General features: G+C 43.3%; 1 protein-coding gene across 2 annotated transcripts in view; it reads left to right on the plus strand.

Moving 5' to 3' along the window:
* The window catches only part of KDM2A (lysine demethylase 2A), a 114,144-nt gene that overhangs the window by 92,585 nt on the left and 6,920 nt on the right, over positions 1–14,639 (plus strand). For both annotated transcript variants that reach the window (XM_081278745.1, XM_081278746.1), the window contains exons 13-17: positions 7,038–7,121; positions 8,480–8,749; positions 9,263–9,394; positions 11,711–11,800; positions 13,623–14,335. In XM_081278745.1, the coding sequence (XP_081134871.1) occupies positions 7,038–7,121; positions 8,480–8,749; positions 9,263–9,394; positions 11,711–11,800; positions 13,623–14,335 (1,289 nt within the window). The remainder of the gene's footprint in view (positions 1–7,037; positions 7,122–8,479; positions 8,750–9,262; positions 9,395–11,710; positions 11,801–13,622; positions 14,336–14,639) is intronic.

Here is a 14,639-nt window from a genome sequence, read left to right on the forward strand (position 1 = left end):
AGCTGGGGATTCTGCAGTGCCATAGAACTTAGTGTTCATAGATCTAATGGCTTCACTGTAGTGGGGGGGGGGGAGGAGGCACAGAAGTTTGCTGTTTCTGTAGAGAGAGGATTGTTTTCTGTTAAAATCTACCTGGTTCTGGGGCTGGGGATGTGGCTCAAGCGGTAGCGCGCTCGCCTGGCATGCGTGCGGCCCGGGTTCGATCCTCAGCACCACATACCAACAAAGATGTTGTGTCCTCCGAGAACTAAAAAATAAATATTAAAAATTCTCTCTCTCTCTCACTCTCTTTCCTCTCTCACTCTCTCTTTAAAAAAAAAAAAAAATCTACCTGGTTCTCAGAACTAACTAATAGAAGGAATGAGAAGAAAAGTAATGAGATGATATACACATAATTACATATCCCTGGAAAAAAAGTTCATTTTAATGCTGATAAAAAGGCTTTGAAGGTTCTAAAATGTTAATTTCTACAGTGTTAAGGAATAATAGAATTATAGAATTAGAAAGAAATTAAATGAAAAATAGGACATTGAAGGGTGTTGATTTATTGGTAAAGTAAATCAGCATGGGTATGGTTCTTTTTGGGAAGAATGTGAGTAACCTTGATAACTAAAAAAGTTTACATTTTTAGTAGACTTCACTGTTTTATCTGTGCCCATTTTGATGATAAAGGTGTTCATAGTATGTACACATCTACAAAAATAAAGTTTTTGATAAGTCTGACAGTCATACTTCATGATTGCACATTCTAGGCAAGTGCTCTACTACTGAACTATAATCCCAGCCCTTGTTATTTTGGAACAGATCACAGAGTTGCCTAAAACCTGTCATCCTCCCGTCTCAGCCTCTCTGGTAGCTGGGATTGTAAGTGTTTGCCACTATACCCAGCCATATTTTTTGACTCTTGGGCAGGTTACTTGTTTTATTTTTTTCAGTGCTTGGGATTGAATCCAGAGCCTCCTGCATGCTAAGCAAACATTCCACAACTCCTCTACATCCCCAGCCATGCTACTAGATTTATAAAAGCCTATTTTCTCCTTTGTAAAGTTATCTCACAGGATTGCTGTTTACATTCATCATAAGTTATAGCTCAATACTAAACAATGTGCTAATCAACATGTAGAAGGCCCTAGATTAAGCCCCAGCACCAAACACATATTAATACACCCACACCCCAACCTAATCTCAAAACAAAAATAATATTAGTAAAGCAGTAGCATTATTGTACCCCAAAAATTAGGTGTTATAAATCAGTGAAATGCATTTATTCTACTACTGTGAGGAAATCCTGCCTCCTCTGTGCCAGGAGCCAGATTGAATTTTGAGGAAACTATATAGACATGTACTTGTCCCAAACTTAAGGGCTTTAAGTGGAGCAGGCATTTAAGTAGGCTAAGAAATAAGTGTAGTCTGGGTTTGTAGGTCCTATGCATGACGCAGGGCACCAAGCAAACACTCTTATCAAAGAGTCTACCATTTTATTTTGTAACTATGGTCTAAAAATTTACACTAGGCCCCATCCCAAGAATATGATAGGACTGAAGCAGAGTTAGGGATAGATGGGTGCTATGGTGCAAGCCAGTAATCCCAGCAACTCTAGAGGCTGTAGCAGGTTTGAAAGTTCAAGGCCATCCTGGGCAACTTAATGAGATCCTCCGCCACTTAGACCCTATTTCAAAATTTAAAAAAGGCTAAGAATGTAGCTCAGTGATAAAGCAACCCTAGATTCAATCCCCAGTACCAAACAAAAGGAGGAAAGAAAGAAAGGGTTACAAGTAACTGCAGAGGTAATAATCAGGAATTTTCTTCATCTGACACTTGGGGAAATGATTCTGACACTAATAAGAGAAGAACTGATAGAAGACCTAGTTTAATCAGCTCTTTATCCAATAAGCCAATTTTTAAAATAACCAACCTGTACAAATAAAACTTTTTGTCATTTTTACTGATGTGATATTTTTAATAATTCATACATTCTTACTGAACTGAAAGCTTAAAAAACTAAATCATAAGGCACTTAAGGTTAAGTAAAATATATATATTCTTTAAAATATTTTCATTGTATTCCTGTATTATATAATGTCTTGTTCTTACTAATTCTTATGTTGGTTGCCTGTTTTTTATTATAAATTAATAGTATGTGGGGGGATTAGTCCTTGTTTCATTTGTAATTTGGAAAATTATTTGGTGTGTTTTCTGGTGCCCTGTTTTTTGTCCTTCCCTAGTGGCATCTAGAATTTGCACTTGCTACAACTTGTATTTTATTGTTTGGGAGTAATGTGTTGCTCTTAAAAATTTGTAGTTTATCATCCTTCTAGGTAAGATAGCACTGAAGACTAAAATAAGCATTTTCCAAGAAGACCTCCCAATAGCCAGCTTACTGTTAAGGAAAGTTTTTAAAACAAAATAAGCTGATGCACTGGGTCTTTAAATCTTAAAATGAAGTGCAAGGGAGAGATTTAGGATTAGAATGACCATAGAAGCATTTCCAAGAAAAAATCAAGAACCCTAAAGTCCCTCCTTCCTTTGGTAAACTACTATAAAAATTAGCAAATGCAAGCCCTTAAGGTATATGGTATGTCTGTGTTCTCACTTACTGGGGATGCTAGAGGCTCCAGGCTCAAGGCAGAAGGATGGTTTGAGGCCAATCTAGGTGACAGTGAGACTGCACTCTGAGTAGTTACATACCCCTTCCCCACTTCAGCCTTTTTAAGGACACTAAGTCTATTCCAGAAAGTCACTAAAACAACTACTTTGTAAATGCATAAGAATGTATCAGTGATGAAAGCTGGATGTTTATGTCAAAATAGCATCTAATTTAAAAAAAAAAAAAAAACTTTTGTAAGTTACAGTTTGAGGGTCTGAAAATTACATAAATTTGGATCCACACTGCTGCTCTTAGTCTTCTGTTCCTGCTTAGCTTCTCATCCCATGCTGATGTAGGTGCACTGTATATCTCTGAAAACCCAACCTGTGTAGGCACCTTCCCTTGTACCTGTGGCCCAAAGACTAAGTGTTTGTGTTCAGTGTGAGTTTCATGAGGGATGGTGCTGTGCGCCGAGGTAGGGGTAACATGTAAGTTCAGTGGCTGTCAGAAAGTGGCACAGAGGTGTCTGACAGGATGCAGGACTGCCTGCTTCATCTAGGGAGTATTAAGAATGAGGCAAGCAAAACAGATTTGAATGGAAGTGGAAATCCAAGAGTAGTATCCTGGGGCTGGGGAACATTCTCATGGGTTGAAGAGACTGGTTGGAGTTGGGGAGAATGCCTGGTCCCTGGCCTCCTGTGCTTGTTTAGATGCAGGATGGTAAAGTGCTTTGACCTGGGGTTGTGCCTCAGCCATTTGACTTGGTCATGATGGAACTGTTAGACATTTCTAGAATGCTGGTTCTCATCAGAACCAGAAGCAGACATCTGTTGTAGATGTAATTGATGGGAAACAGCCGTATTTTATTGACTGTCTCAGTATTGGCTGAAATGTGCTATTTTTTAAGGTTTTTCTGGAAACACATATGCCGGTTCTGGATGGTGGGTTGAGAGCCGCGGGAGCAAGGGCAGGTAAAGCCTGCGGAGAGAAGGAAACTTGGGAGGAGCGTAGCCCACTGCCTAGTTCCTCCTCAGGTCAGACTTTAGGTTCTCCCAGGTGTTTGCCAGAAGAGGGAGAGAAATATGTGTGTGCAGTCAGCCAAAGAGATCTGGCCGGAACAATAAGAATTGACCCTGAGAGGAGAGCTCTGCGGTGAGACAAGGACAAATGCAGGCCTGGGTGCCTAAGCCCATAGGTAGGGCAGAATGGCTTAAAGCCTTCCCTTACGCCAGCGGCTTCCAAAGTCTGCCACCGGGAGCCCTGGGGTTCTCCTGGTGCTGCGGAGAGGGAGGGAAATGGGGCGGGGCGCCGTGCCTCCCCGGTAGCGCCTCCTCCAATGGCTAGAGGAGAGCAGTCGTGAACACACCCCCTCCCTGCGCTGCAGCAGAACGCTGGGCCCTCTGCCTGGCTGGCTCACTCGAGCTCGGCTCCCCCTCCTGCCATCTTCCGTTGCAAAGCATTTCTGGGAGCTGCATGTGGGTGACGCAGCAGCATTGTTCGCAGGCACAGGAAGCCGCGGCTGAGCTGAAGGGCTGAGAAGGAGCTCAGAGCGCTGTCTGCTGCTGCCTCTGGAGAGCCTGAAGGTTTAGAGCTGGACTGTTCTGCCTTATGTGCTCTGAGAGATTCCAGAATTTTCAAGTTTATTGAGATTTTCCTAGAGGCAGAAAAACCTAACTCCTTCCGCACAACTTCCAACACAGAAAACAAAACAAAGACGCTGGGGAAACTTCACCCAAGAGCCTCGGCAGCTCCAGAGCGACGGGAAACGCAAGGTCAGGCGGTCGATTGTCAAGCCCTTTATGGTCTGGGGTGTGTGTAACTGTAGGGACTTTGTCTCAGCCGAAAGGTAGAAAAACTGCCTGCCAGGGAAGTCCAGGACAATGCTTATGATACTTGAGCCGTCATTGCACTTGCTTGCTCACTGGTGGGATGTGCTTTGGAACTGGGTCGCTTGGCTTTGGGGAATCCTTTCCCCCTTCTGCCCTGATGCCCTCGGTTCTTTCCCTTCCTGTGATCTGTGGGGTGTGGGCCTGTTTGAATGTTCTCCCGAATGCCTGGAGCCTAGATAGGCGGCAGCCTTTCTGCACTCCACCCCCGCTCCCCCATCTCAAACCCCCTCTGGTGAGGGGTGGTGGCTTCTTTATATGGTTTCTTGTAGGGCCTCAGCTGGAGTCAGCCTTTTTTGATGAAAGCAGGGTGTGCTTGGTTGAATGGCCCCAGAGAAATAAAGCTTGGAAGGAAATCTGCATTTCCCTCCACACCCACAGGCACCCCAGTAACTGAGCCATGGACGTGTGAACAGCTGCCCCCCCCCCCAAACGCCAACACAGTTTCTCACCTCCCCTTCCCTGTGCCACCCATAAAAGTCTTGCAGGTAGAATTAGAATGCTTTAGGTGAATAGTTAAGTTCCTTTTCTACTCTCTTAAACAATCAGATCTTTCTCTGCAGTCTGTTTTGCTGAAAGTGGAAAGTCCCTGTTTGTGGACAGCTCAGTTCTCTCAGCAGAGGAAATGGGCAGAGTCCTACTCCTCGGCAGTGCGGAGTGGGGGAGGGGAGCGTATACTCCCTAGCACATTTTGAAGGGACCCGAATTATTCACCCTAGGGAGATTAGTGACCCAGACCAGCTCCTTGTTCCACGTGGCACCACACGCCTCTTCACCCCCACTCAGTATGGTGCTAACAGGAGGCTCCAGAATAGGATGCCATAGCAACTTGAAGTAAATAAAACGCCTGCAAAGGAGATCAGTTTGGGGGAAGGTGCAAGGCATCTGGAGACTTGGCAAAAAGCAATCTTGATAGAAGAGCTTCACCGCATCTTACAGGGTCTTTGGAAGCCCAACTCTGGGATTTGAAACATGTTTTTTGTTAAGGATGAAAATAATTAAAAGTCCTGATTATGAAAAGTGGTTATTAAAAATAGCCCAGGCATGCAAATCTGTCTAGGTCAAAGTTTAGCTTTTTCTGAGACAAGTTACTCTCTCTACACACCTAAGGCAAGTGTAACTTGCCTTTCAGATTTGCATTCTTTTGTTGTGGCATTGCTTTAGGGTTTAATGAGGTCAGAAGAAAAGATTTCATTCTGCTGGAAGATCTGAGCTTCTGAAATTTGTCTAAAACATAAAAGGTTTATCTCAAAATAACAGTCAACCAATGTTTTTCACTTAAGTGGCAGTTTTTTACTGTAGCATTATTACTAAGTCTTTCAGACTTGATTGGTTAAAGTCATGAGAACTATTGCCCCTGAGATTACTACCCCATTAATAGAAATAAAGGCAATTGCTTTCTGTGAGTGTACATGCATACATGTGTGTGCGTTTGTGCACACACAAGCCAAATAGAGATTTCTGTAATCAGCCTTATGAGATCAGATCAGAGTCTTGTGTTGAATCAGGATGTTAACATTAACTCTAGGGCTGGGGATATGGCTCAAGTGGTAGCGCGCTCGCCTGGCATGCGTGCGGCCCGGGTTCGATCCTCAGCACCACATACCAACAAAGATGTTGTGTCCTCTGAGAACTAAAAAATAAATATTAAAAATTCTCTCTTTCTCTCTCTCTCTCTCCCTCTCCCCCCCCACTCTCTCTTAAAAAAAAAAAAAAACAAAACCATTAACTCTGCTGTTCGTCCTAGTAGTTCAGTATTAGCCCAGTCATTTTGTTTTTTTTTTTTTCTTCTTTTTTTTTTTTTTTTTTTTTTAAAGAGAGAGAGAGAGAGGAGAGAGAGAGAGAGAGAATTTTTAATATTTATTTTTTAGTTCTCGGCGGACACAACATCTTTGTTGGTATGTGGTGCTGAGGATCGAACCCGGGCCTCACGCATGCCAGACGAGCGCGCTACCGCCTGAGCCACATTCCCAGCCCCCAGCCCAGTCATTTTGATGCATAGTCTTTACATTCATTCTTTGCATGGGTCTGCAAAAGGAAGGCAAAACCTAACTACCTGATAATATTCACTAGCCAGTGTAGAGAAGTAAAGGGACAATATAAACTTTTACTGTCACAACTACATGACAAGTAACATTTGTCACCACAATAGCTCGTTGCTTCATTGTTAAGTGTTAGTATACATGTGTAAGTAAAGGGTTGGGGGCTGGGTTGTGCTTCAGTGGTAGAGTACTTAACTGGTATGTATGAGGCCCTGGGTTCCATCCCCAGCACCTCAAAAAAAAAAAGAAAAAAAAAGAAGAGGTAAGGATTTGGGAGCAAAGGTAAGTTTGAAGTCTTGATAAAATTGCTGTAGTCCATATTTTGTCTTTCATCTTTGATTCATTTATTTTGCAGCAAGTCCCTGTATGAAGGGAGATTGCAGACAGTTGCCAACCTTCTCTTCCTTTTGGAACTTGATAAGAATAAGTCTTAAGTGTGGATATTGTTGGGAAAGGTTGAACTCCGTGTTCAACTGCCCTGATTTTTTTTTTCCCCCTTCTTCTCTCCTATCCTTCTCTCAGATTTTGCTGGAGGAGCTTGCCAATAGTGATCCCAAGTTAGCCCTCACTGGAGTCCCTATAGTACAGTGGCCAAAAAGGGATAAGGTAAGAAACCCTTCTGCTTGATCTTCAGACTGCTCAAGCCTTTTGCTAGCTGATGATTGTCATTCCAGGAAGAAATGAACAACTAGAGGCAGGCAACTTTTAGTGCATTAATACAAACTTGACAGAAAATTACTTGGACCTGACCAAACTCTTAGGGTCAGTGTAATTGGCTATCTTTGGAGGTAAATCTCTTAACAGAACCATCAAATCAGGAGGCTTCCCTCTAGATTCAGATGCCAAACTCTGTATTTTTTTGTTCAAAGTGGATCACCTTCTATCCTTCTGGCCCAGAGACTCAGTTATCTTCATAGGCAGGATTTAAAACTAGTTAAAAGAGAATTAACACCAGCTAACAAATTGTCAGTTATGAATTTTCATGCCTCTTTAGTTAAGGTCCTATAATTTTTTTGCCATATTTTCCTCTGTCAAGGTTATATGTTAAATAAATGATAATATTCTAATCCTGGCCATGAGTTTCACCCCTCTTTTGTGTTTCCTAGATGAAATTTGGAAAGCCATCATATTACAGTGGTGTTTAGGCAGAATATAAAGTTGTGGGGTATAACAATGTTTTAAAGAACCACCTCCCCCATTCTTAGTCCCACCTGGCCACATAGGACTGCCAAAACAGTTCAGTCATTTCTGGTTATTGAGTATTTTGTGTCAGGAAAGAGTTTAAGACATGGTGGGGAATTAAAGACTATATGGTTCTTGTTCTTTGAAAGGTCACTAACAAGATAAATGAAAGTGCTGAAAATTATAAACATATACCAGAGAGATTTATTCCACATTTCAGTGTTATTGGGAGTGTTTGCTGTGTACCAGATCCTGTGCTGGGATTCAAAGTGATAAATGTTAAGACCAGTTTCACCCTCAAGTAGTTTGCCATCCCATTTAGGAGCATATTCTAAGTAGTCAGTATAAGGAAATACTGGAGGTCCCCTGGGGTAACTTCAGTACATGGCACTTACCCAGAAAGCTTCAGGGAGTGGCAGATCTCAACAGCTCCGCAAAATGAAAGGGATGTGGCTAAAATAGTAGGCTGAAAGACTAAGTCGGGATTGGCAGATTTTTATGTGACGGTTTAGATGTTAAATATTTTAGGTTAGGTACTCCATATAGCCAGCCATAGCGTCTCAGTTCTGCCCTCATAGCATGAAGCCAGCCATAGATGATAGATAAACAAAGGAACACAGCTGTGTTCCAATAAAATTTATTTCTAAAAACAGGCAGCAGACAGATTTACTCACAAGCCAGAATTTGCTAGTCCTGGACTAGATACACTGCTATGTAATCTTCTACCCTCTTCAGTCTTAAAGCAACCTGATATGATTGACCTCACCACATTCTCTTTCCAGCTTAAATTCCCCACCAGGCCAAAGGTGCGGGTTCCTACCATCCCCATCACAAAGCCTCACACTATGAAGCCAGCACCACGGTTAACACCTGTGAGGCCAGCAGCAGCCTCACCCATTGTGTCTGGAGCCAGGCGGAGAAGAGTGCGCTGTCGCAAATGCAAAGCCTGTGTGCAAGGAGAATGTGGTGTTTGCCACTACTGCAGGGACATGAAGAAGTTTGGAGGTCCTGGACGAATGAAGCAGTCCTGTGTCCTCCGACAGTGCTTGGCAGTAAGTAATATGCAGGGTAAAGACTTCAGGGGAATGGGTATCAGTGCCAGAGGGATTAGAATACACCTGATATAGTCAGGGATTACAGAACTGAGAGAAGGAGGTAGCTACATTCTCTTTGGCTTTCTTCATTTTGTCCATCTCTACCTGGGTTCAGAAGAAAAATCTGTAGCTCTAAAAATAATCTAATCTTTTGGCCTTGCTTGATTTTCAGAGACTAGCCTTTGAAGGGTGATCACTGGTTTCTGTTTCCTCCATAAATGAACTTCTAAGGACCTGTGAGGCTAAGGATAAACCAACTGAAAGTGAATTAGGCCCCATTTGTCTCTGATTCCCAGCAGTTCAGTCCCCCATCTTCTTCCTCTGTTATTGTTTTCTATCAGAACCATCTTTCCTATCTTCCTGTGTCACTAGAGAGTTACAGGAACCAATCTCTCATCTTCAGTTAAAGGGAAACTGAAATGATAAGGATCTAAGTCTGCTCTCTTTGTTTCTGTATTTGTTCTCTTATAGCCCAGACTGCCTCACTCAGTCACATGTTCCCTTTGTGGAGAGGTGGATCAGAATGAGGAGACACAGGACTTTGAGAAAAAACTCATGGAATGCTGTATCTGTAATGAGATTGTTCATCCTGGATGCCTGCAGGTAAGGAGAGGCTTAAGGTCCCCTAAAGTATCAGCTGATAGAGCAACAGGAGGTAGGACACCTGTCACAAGAGACTGCCACTACCTGTACTGTGGTCCCTTAACCCATGGTCACATGAGTGGTCTGACATCGGCCCTTAATTCAGGTCTACTGTGGATCAGGCTCTGTTTTAGATCCCAAGGATAGAAGAGTATGTAATACAACAGTTCCTGCCCTTATGGCACTTACAGTCTGGCCTCTGGACAATGCATTTGCAGTCATCTGGTCATCATGAAACTGCAGGGTCTATTTGGAAATGCCTTAAGCCTTCAGGCTCTCTGCTACACCTTAAGTGTCTCTCTGAATATATGTTCCCAAGGAACAGTGGGGGTGACACTGTCAGCTAGCATTGAAGGAGTATTCTCTGCAGCAGGCTTGGGACATGTCTGAGCTTTTACAAAGTAATAAGGAAGTGCAGACCACAACTTCAGAGATAAAGTCAGCTGGTCTGGCATAGGTCCTGTATTCATAAGATCTCCCCAGATGATCCTGTTGTGCAGCCACGGCAGAGAATCACTGTTTTACATACAATTTTTTCTTTGTTGCAGTAGGGATTACAGGAATGTCCTACCATGCCCCATTTACATACATTCTGTGTTTTGTTGTTGTTGTTGTTGTTGTTTTAGTTCTACATGGACGCGTCTTTATTTTTGTTTATTTATTTTTATGTAGTGCTGAGGATCGAACCCAGTGCCTCACATGTGTGAGGCAAGTGCTCTGCCACTGAGCCATAACACCAGCCCTAAATTCTGTTTTTTTTTTTTTAATTGTGATTGTGTAGTTCATATTGCCTTTATTATTTTTTTTATTGGTTGTTCACAACATTACAAAGCTCTTGACATATTTCATACATTAGAATCAAGTGGGTTATGAACTCCCATTTTTACCCCAAATACAGATTGCAGAATCACATCGGTTACACATCACATTTTTACATACTGCCATATTAGTGACTGTTGTATTCTGCTACCTTTCCTATCCTCTACTATCCCCCCTCCCCTCCCCTCCCATCTTCTCTCTCTACCCCATCTACAATTCTGTTTTTATTGTTGTTTGTTTTTATGTGGTGCTGAGGATCGAACCCAGGGCCTCGCACATGCTAGATGAGCACTCTACCGCTGAGCCACAATCCCAGCCCCCTACATTAAGTTCTTAATGTTTAAAACAAGTCTATAAAGTTGAATCTCTTATTTCTCATGGATGAGTGGGCATGGTGGTACGTACCTATAGTCCCGGCTATTTGGGAGACTGAAGAAAGATTACTCGAGTCCACAAATTTGAGATTATCCTGGGGCAATGTAGCAAGAACTTATCTCAAAAAAATAAAATAAGGGCTGAGGTTGTGGCTCAGTGGTAGAGCACTTGCCTAGCATGTGTGAGGCACTGAGGTTGTGGCTCAGTGGTAGAGCACTTGCCTAGCATGTGTGAGGCACTGGGTTCGATTCTCAGCACCACATGTAAATTAATTTTTTAAAAATTGAAAATATATATATAAAAAGTGTATGTGGTAGAGCACTTGCCCTAGTGTGGGTGAAGCCTAACACAATTAATTAATTAAAATAATAAATACACGGTGCTGGTACTTTCCCAGAAAGTGTCTACTATATTATGATTACCACTTCAACAGTGATTATAAGACATTGATAGTTTGAGAAGCCCAGTTTCAGAAAGATTAAAGTGTGAAAAATATGGATCTTACAATTGATAAAATAGAGAATTACCTTCACTGTGATGACAGTGGTTAATACAAAGCATTCAGTAAATGCCAGGCACTTTTCTAAACATGTTGCATAATATACAATTGATTTAATCCTTAACCACAACCCTGGTAAGGTACATATTGTTGTGTCCGCAACAGTTGTGTTTTTGCATTGTTATACATATTTCCATTTTACAGTTGAAAACACTGGGTCACAGAGACTAACTTGATCATTAGTCTCTAAACCCAAGTAGTTGTAACCATGACCAACTGCCAAGTTCAGGTCTGGTGCTATTGAGAATCTGTGTCAGGAGAAGAGATCCCAAAATGATCCTGATCTTTGGAAGTCTCTTAATGAAGTTTAATTTTGGTCAAGTAACCAAGAGTGGTGGTGGCCAGTTTCCCAGTGGCTGGGAGTGGGTATCCATGCCATTTGGAGCTGAGCAGCTCTGTTTTTCCTCCCCTGTGAACCAGCTTGTTTAGAAATGGGTAACTCCCCTAGCTTCTTCCCACCTATATTACACTGTATGATGATGAAGGCAGAAGAGATTGACATTAACACCCCTATCTGTCTATAGATGGATGGAGAGGGATTGCTTAATGAGGAATTGCCAAATTGCTGGGAATGTCCGAAGTGTTACCAGGAGGACAGCTCGGAGAAGGCCCAGGTAATGGAACTTAATGGCTTCATTTATGACTGCAAAAGAAGCATCCAGTGTGGGGATGTTAGGTTTACCTCTACAACAGCATTCACAGAGTGTCTCTAACCTAGGAAACGATTTTTGTTTGTTTTTTTCTTTTTTTACTTATTTGATTTTTCATTGTTAAAGTTTTTAGGTTTTTTCTATTGTTAGGTTAGTTTTGTTTTGTTTTAATTAAATATTGTTCCACTTGAAATTCACAAATTCCTGAGGTCTTTCACACTCTGGGGCAGTAGAAATTAGGAAGCTTAGCAGGGCTAGTGGGAATTTAGGTGTGCAGGTTCTCTCCTGAGGAATGCAACTAGAGGGGAGGCAGTGGCCTAAGACCAACCATAAATACTAGAGCCATGTGCTTGAGTTTCCAGTTAAGCAGGTTCACATTTTTATCATCTTCATCTCTGTGGCCTGACAGAAATGCCTGCCTACCCCACCCCCCACCATACCCAAATCTGTCATTCAAAGACAGCCCCTCCCCTAAAGGATATTGGGACCAGCTCCATGACCTTGTCCCAGGGCAGCTGAGGTTGCTGGCCTAATGGTTGCCAGTAATTTCAGTGTCCAAAAGGACTCTGGTTACTGAGGCTGGCAAAACAGGACCTAATGGGACACACAGAAGAGGCAGCTAGGCTATTCTGTTGTCCATTCTCCAGGAGCCTGAACAAGAGTGCAGAAGAAGCATAAGGGAGTTCCTTATCTTCTTAGTATTTCTTCCACTGGGGCTCTGAGGTAATTGAAATTTCAGTCTAAATATCTTTGAGAGCAACTTAACTAGTGCTTAATTCATTCCAAGTTCTTGAACTCTAGTAGCTTTTATATTCGTCATCAGTGGCGGTGTTGAGGGTTGGCATCTCTGCTATAGAAGATGGGTTGGTGGATGTTGTTTCAGTTATGTTATAATACATTGTAAAACCAGCATCTAGAAGTCAGTCATTACCTCCCAACTGTGTGACCAAAGAATTTAAGAAGGAAAAGGAGCAGAGGTCAGGACTGTTGCTCAGGAACGTAAAATGTCTCCTTAAGGAAAATCGGAATTATTAATAGGATTCCTAGTGGCACATAGTGACTGGGCTTTGTCACAGCATATCCAAGTTGGTTTCTAGGAAGGAGCTAGCATCTTTAGAGCACAGGTGTCACCTAATGAGGTGTGGGTGGGTCTGTGGGGTAACTCACTGTGGTCCTGAGCCATTCCCTCTGCAGTTAATGGTTTCTCACCAAGGTTCTCATTCTGTTTTCTCTCTCACATGGTGAATGGAGTAGAAGCATTAGCTGGGAGGGTTGTGCTAAATGCCAGCGAGCTCAGAGTCTAAAAGTTGGTGATGTTTGCCCCTCTCAGCCCCTGCTTCCTCATCCAAGAGACAGACAGACTGTTTCTTTCCAACCACTAACATGAGACACATTACATGGGTGAAAACTAAATTAGAGGCAAGATTTTAAATGGTCAGATTATGAAGATGTAGAGTTATAACCTGTTTAAATAGTATTTTTACCCAGAGAATTATAATTCAAAATCCAGAGTTGAATAAGGTGGGATATACATTCAAGCAGTCCAGATTTGGATCTCACTCCTCTGTACTTGGACACAGACCATTTTTTGACCCACTTACAGATTTTTATTCCATAATCAAGTGTTATCTGACACAGGTCTGAGCTCAGTTGCTGATCTTCATAGTGTAAATTGCAAGCTCTGAAAAGATAACTCCCTCTGGCAGCAGTGCCATCTCTCAGGCTTACCTTAGAGGGTTTGGGGGAAAGGAAGCACTGATGTTGCTTTTCTGGGCATATTTTGCAGAAGCGGAAAATGGAAGAGAGTGATGAAGAAGCCGTACAAGCCAAAGTCCTGCGGCCCCTGCGGAGCTGCGACGAGCCCCTCACACCCCCGCCTCACTCACCCACTTCCATGCTGCAGCTCATCCATGACCCTGTTTCCCCCCGGGGTATGGTGACTCGGTCATCCCCTGGGGCTGGCCCCAGCGACCACCACAGTGCCAGCCGCGATGAGCGCTTCAAACGGCGGCAGTTGCTGCGGCTGCAAGCCACAGAGCGCACCATGGTACGGGAAAAGGAGAACAATCCCAGCGGCAAAAAGGAGCTGTCTGAAGTTGAAAAAGCCAAGATCCGGGGATCATACCTCACTGTCACGCTACAGAGGCCCACCAAAGAGCTCCACGGGACATCCATTGTGCCCAAGCTGCAGGCCATCACGGCCTCCTCTGCCAACCTTCGCCATTCTCCCCGTGTGCTAGTGCAGCACTGCCCAGCCCAAACCCCCCAACGTGGGGACGAGGAGGGGCTGGGGGGAGAGGAGGAGGAAGAGGAGGAGGAGGAGGAGGAAGATGACAGTGCAGAGGAGGGGGGTGCAGCCAGGCTGAATGGCCGGGGCAGTTGGGCTCAGGATGGAGACGAAAGCTGGATGCAGCGGGAGGTCTGGATGTCTGTCTTCCGCTACCTCAGCCGCAGAGAACTTTGTGAATGTATGCGAGTGTGCAAGACGTGGTATAAATGGTGAGCAGGGATACAGAGGGGTATGGGCATAGGTGGTAGGTCTTCCATTTGAGAGCAGCATGCCCTTTGGTACCTGAAGGCTTGTGGGGTCCTACAAGGAGCAAACAGACCCAGTCTATTTCCTGGACTGTGTGTCCTATTAAAGATATAGCCTTCTGTACCAGCAGATACTATTAGGGGAATTTGGCCATTGCCTCCTCTCCCTGCTCTATGCTTCCCCATCTTTCTCTGCTGGGTGAAGAGAAACTGTGATGGTTTTATACATTTTTATACTAAATCTCAAGTCCTAATGAGGTGGAAGTCT

This window comes from Spermophilus citellus (genome assembly GCF_964194105.1).
Source record: "Spermophilus citellus genome assembly, chromosome: 2".
Classification (NCBI taxonomy): Eukaryota; Metazoa; Chordata; class Mammalia; order Rodentia; family Sciuridae; genus Spermophilus; species Spermophilus citellus.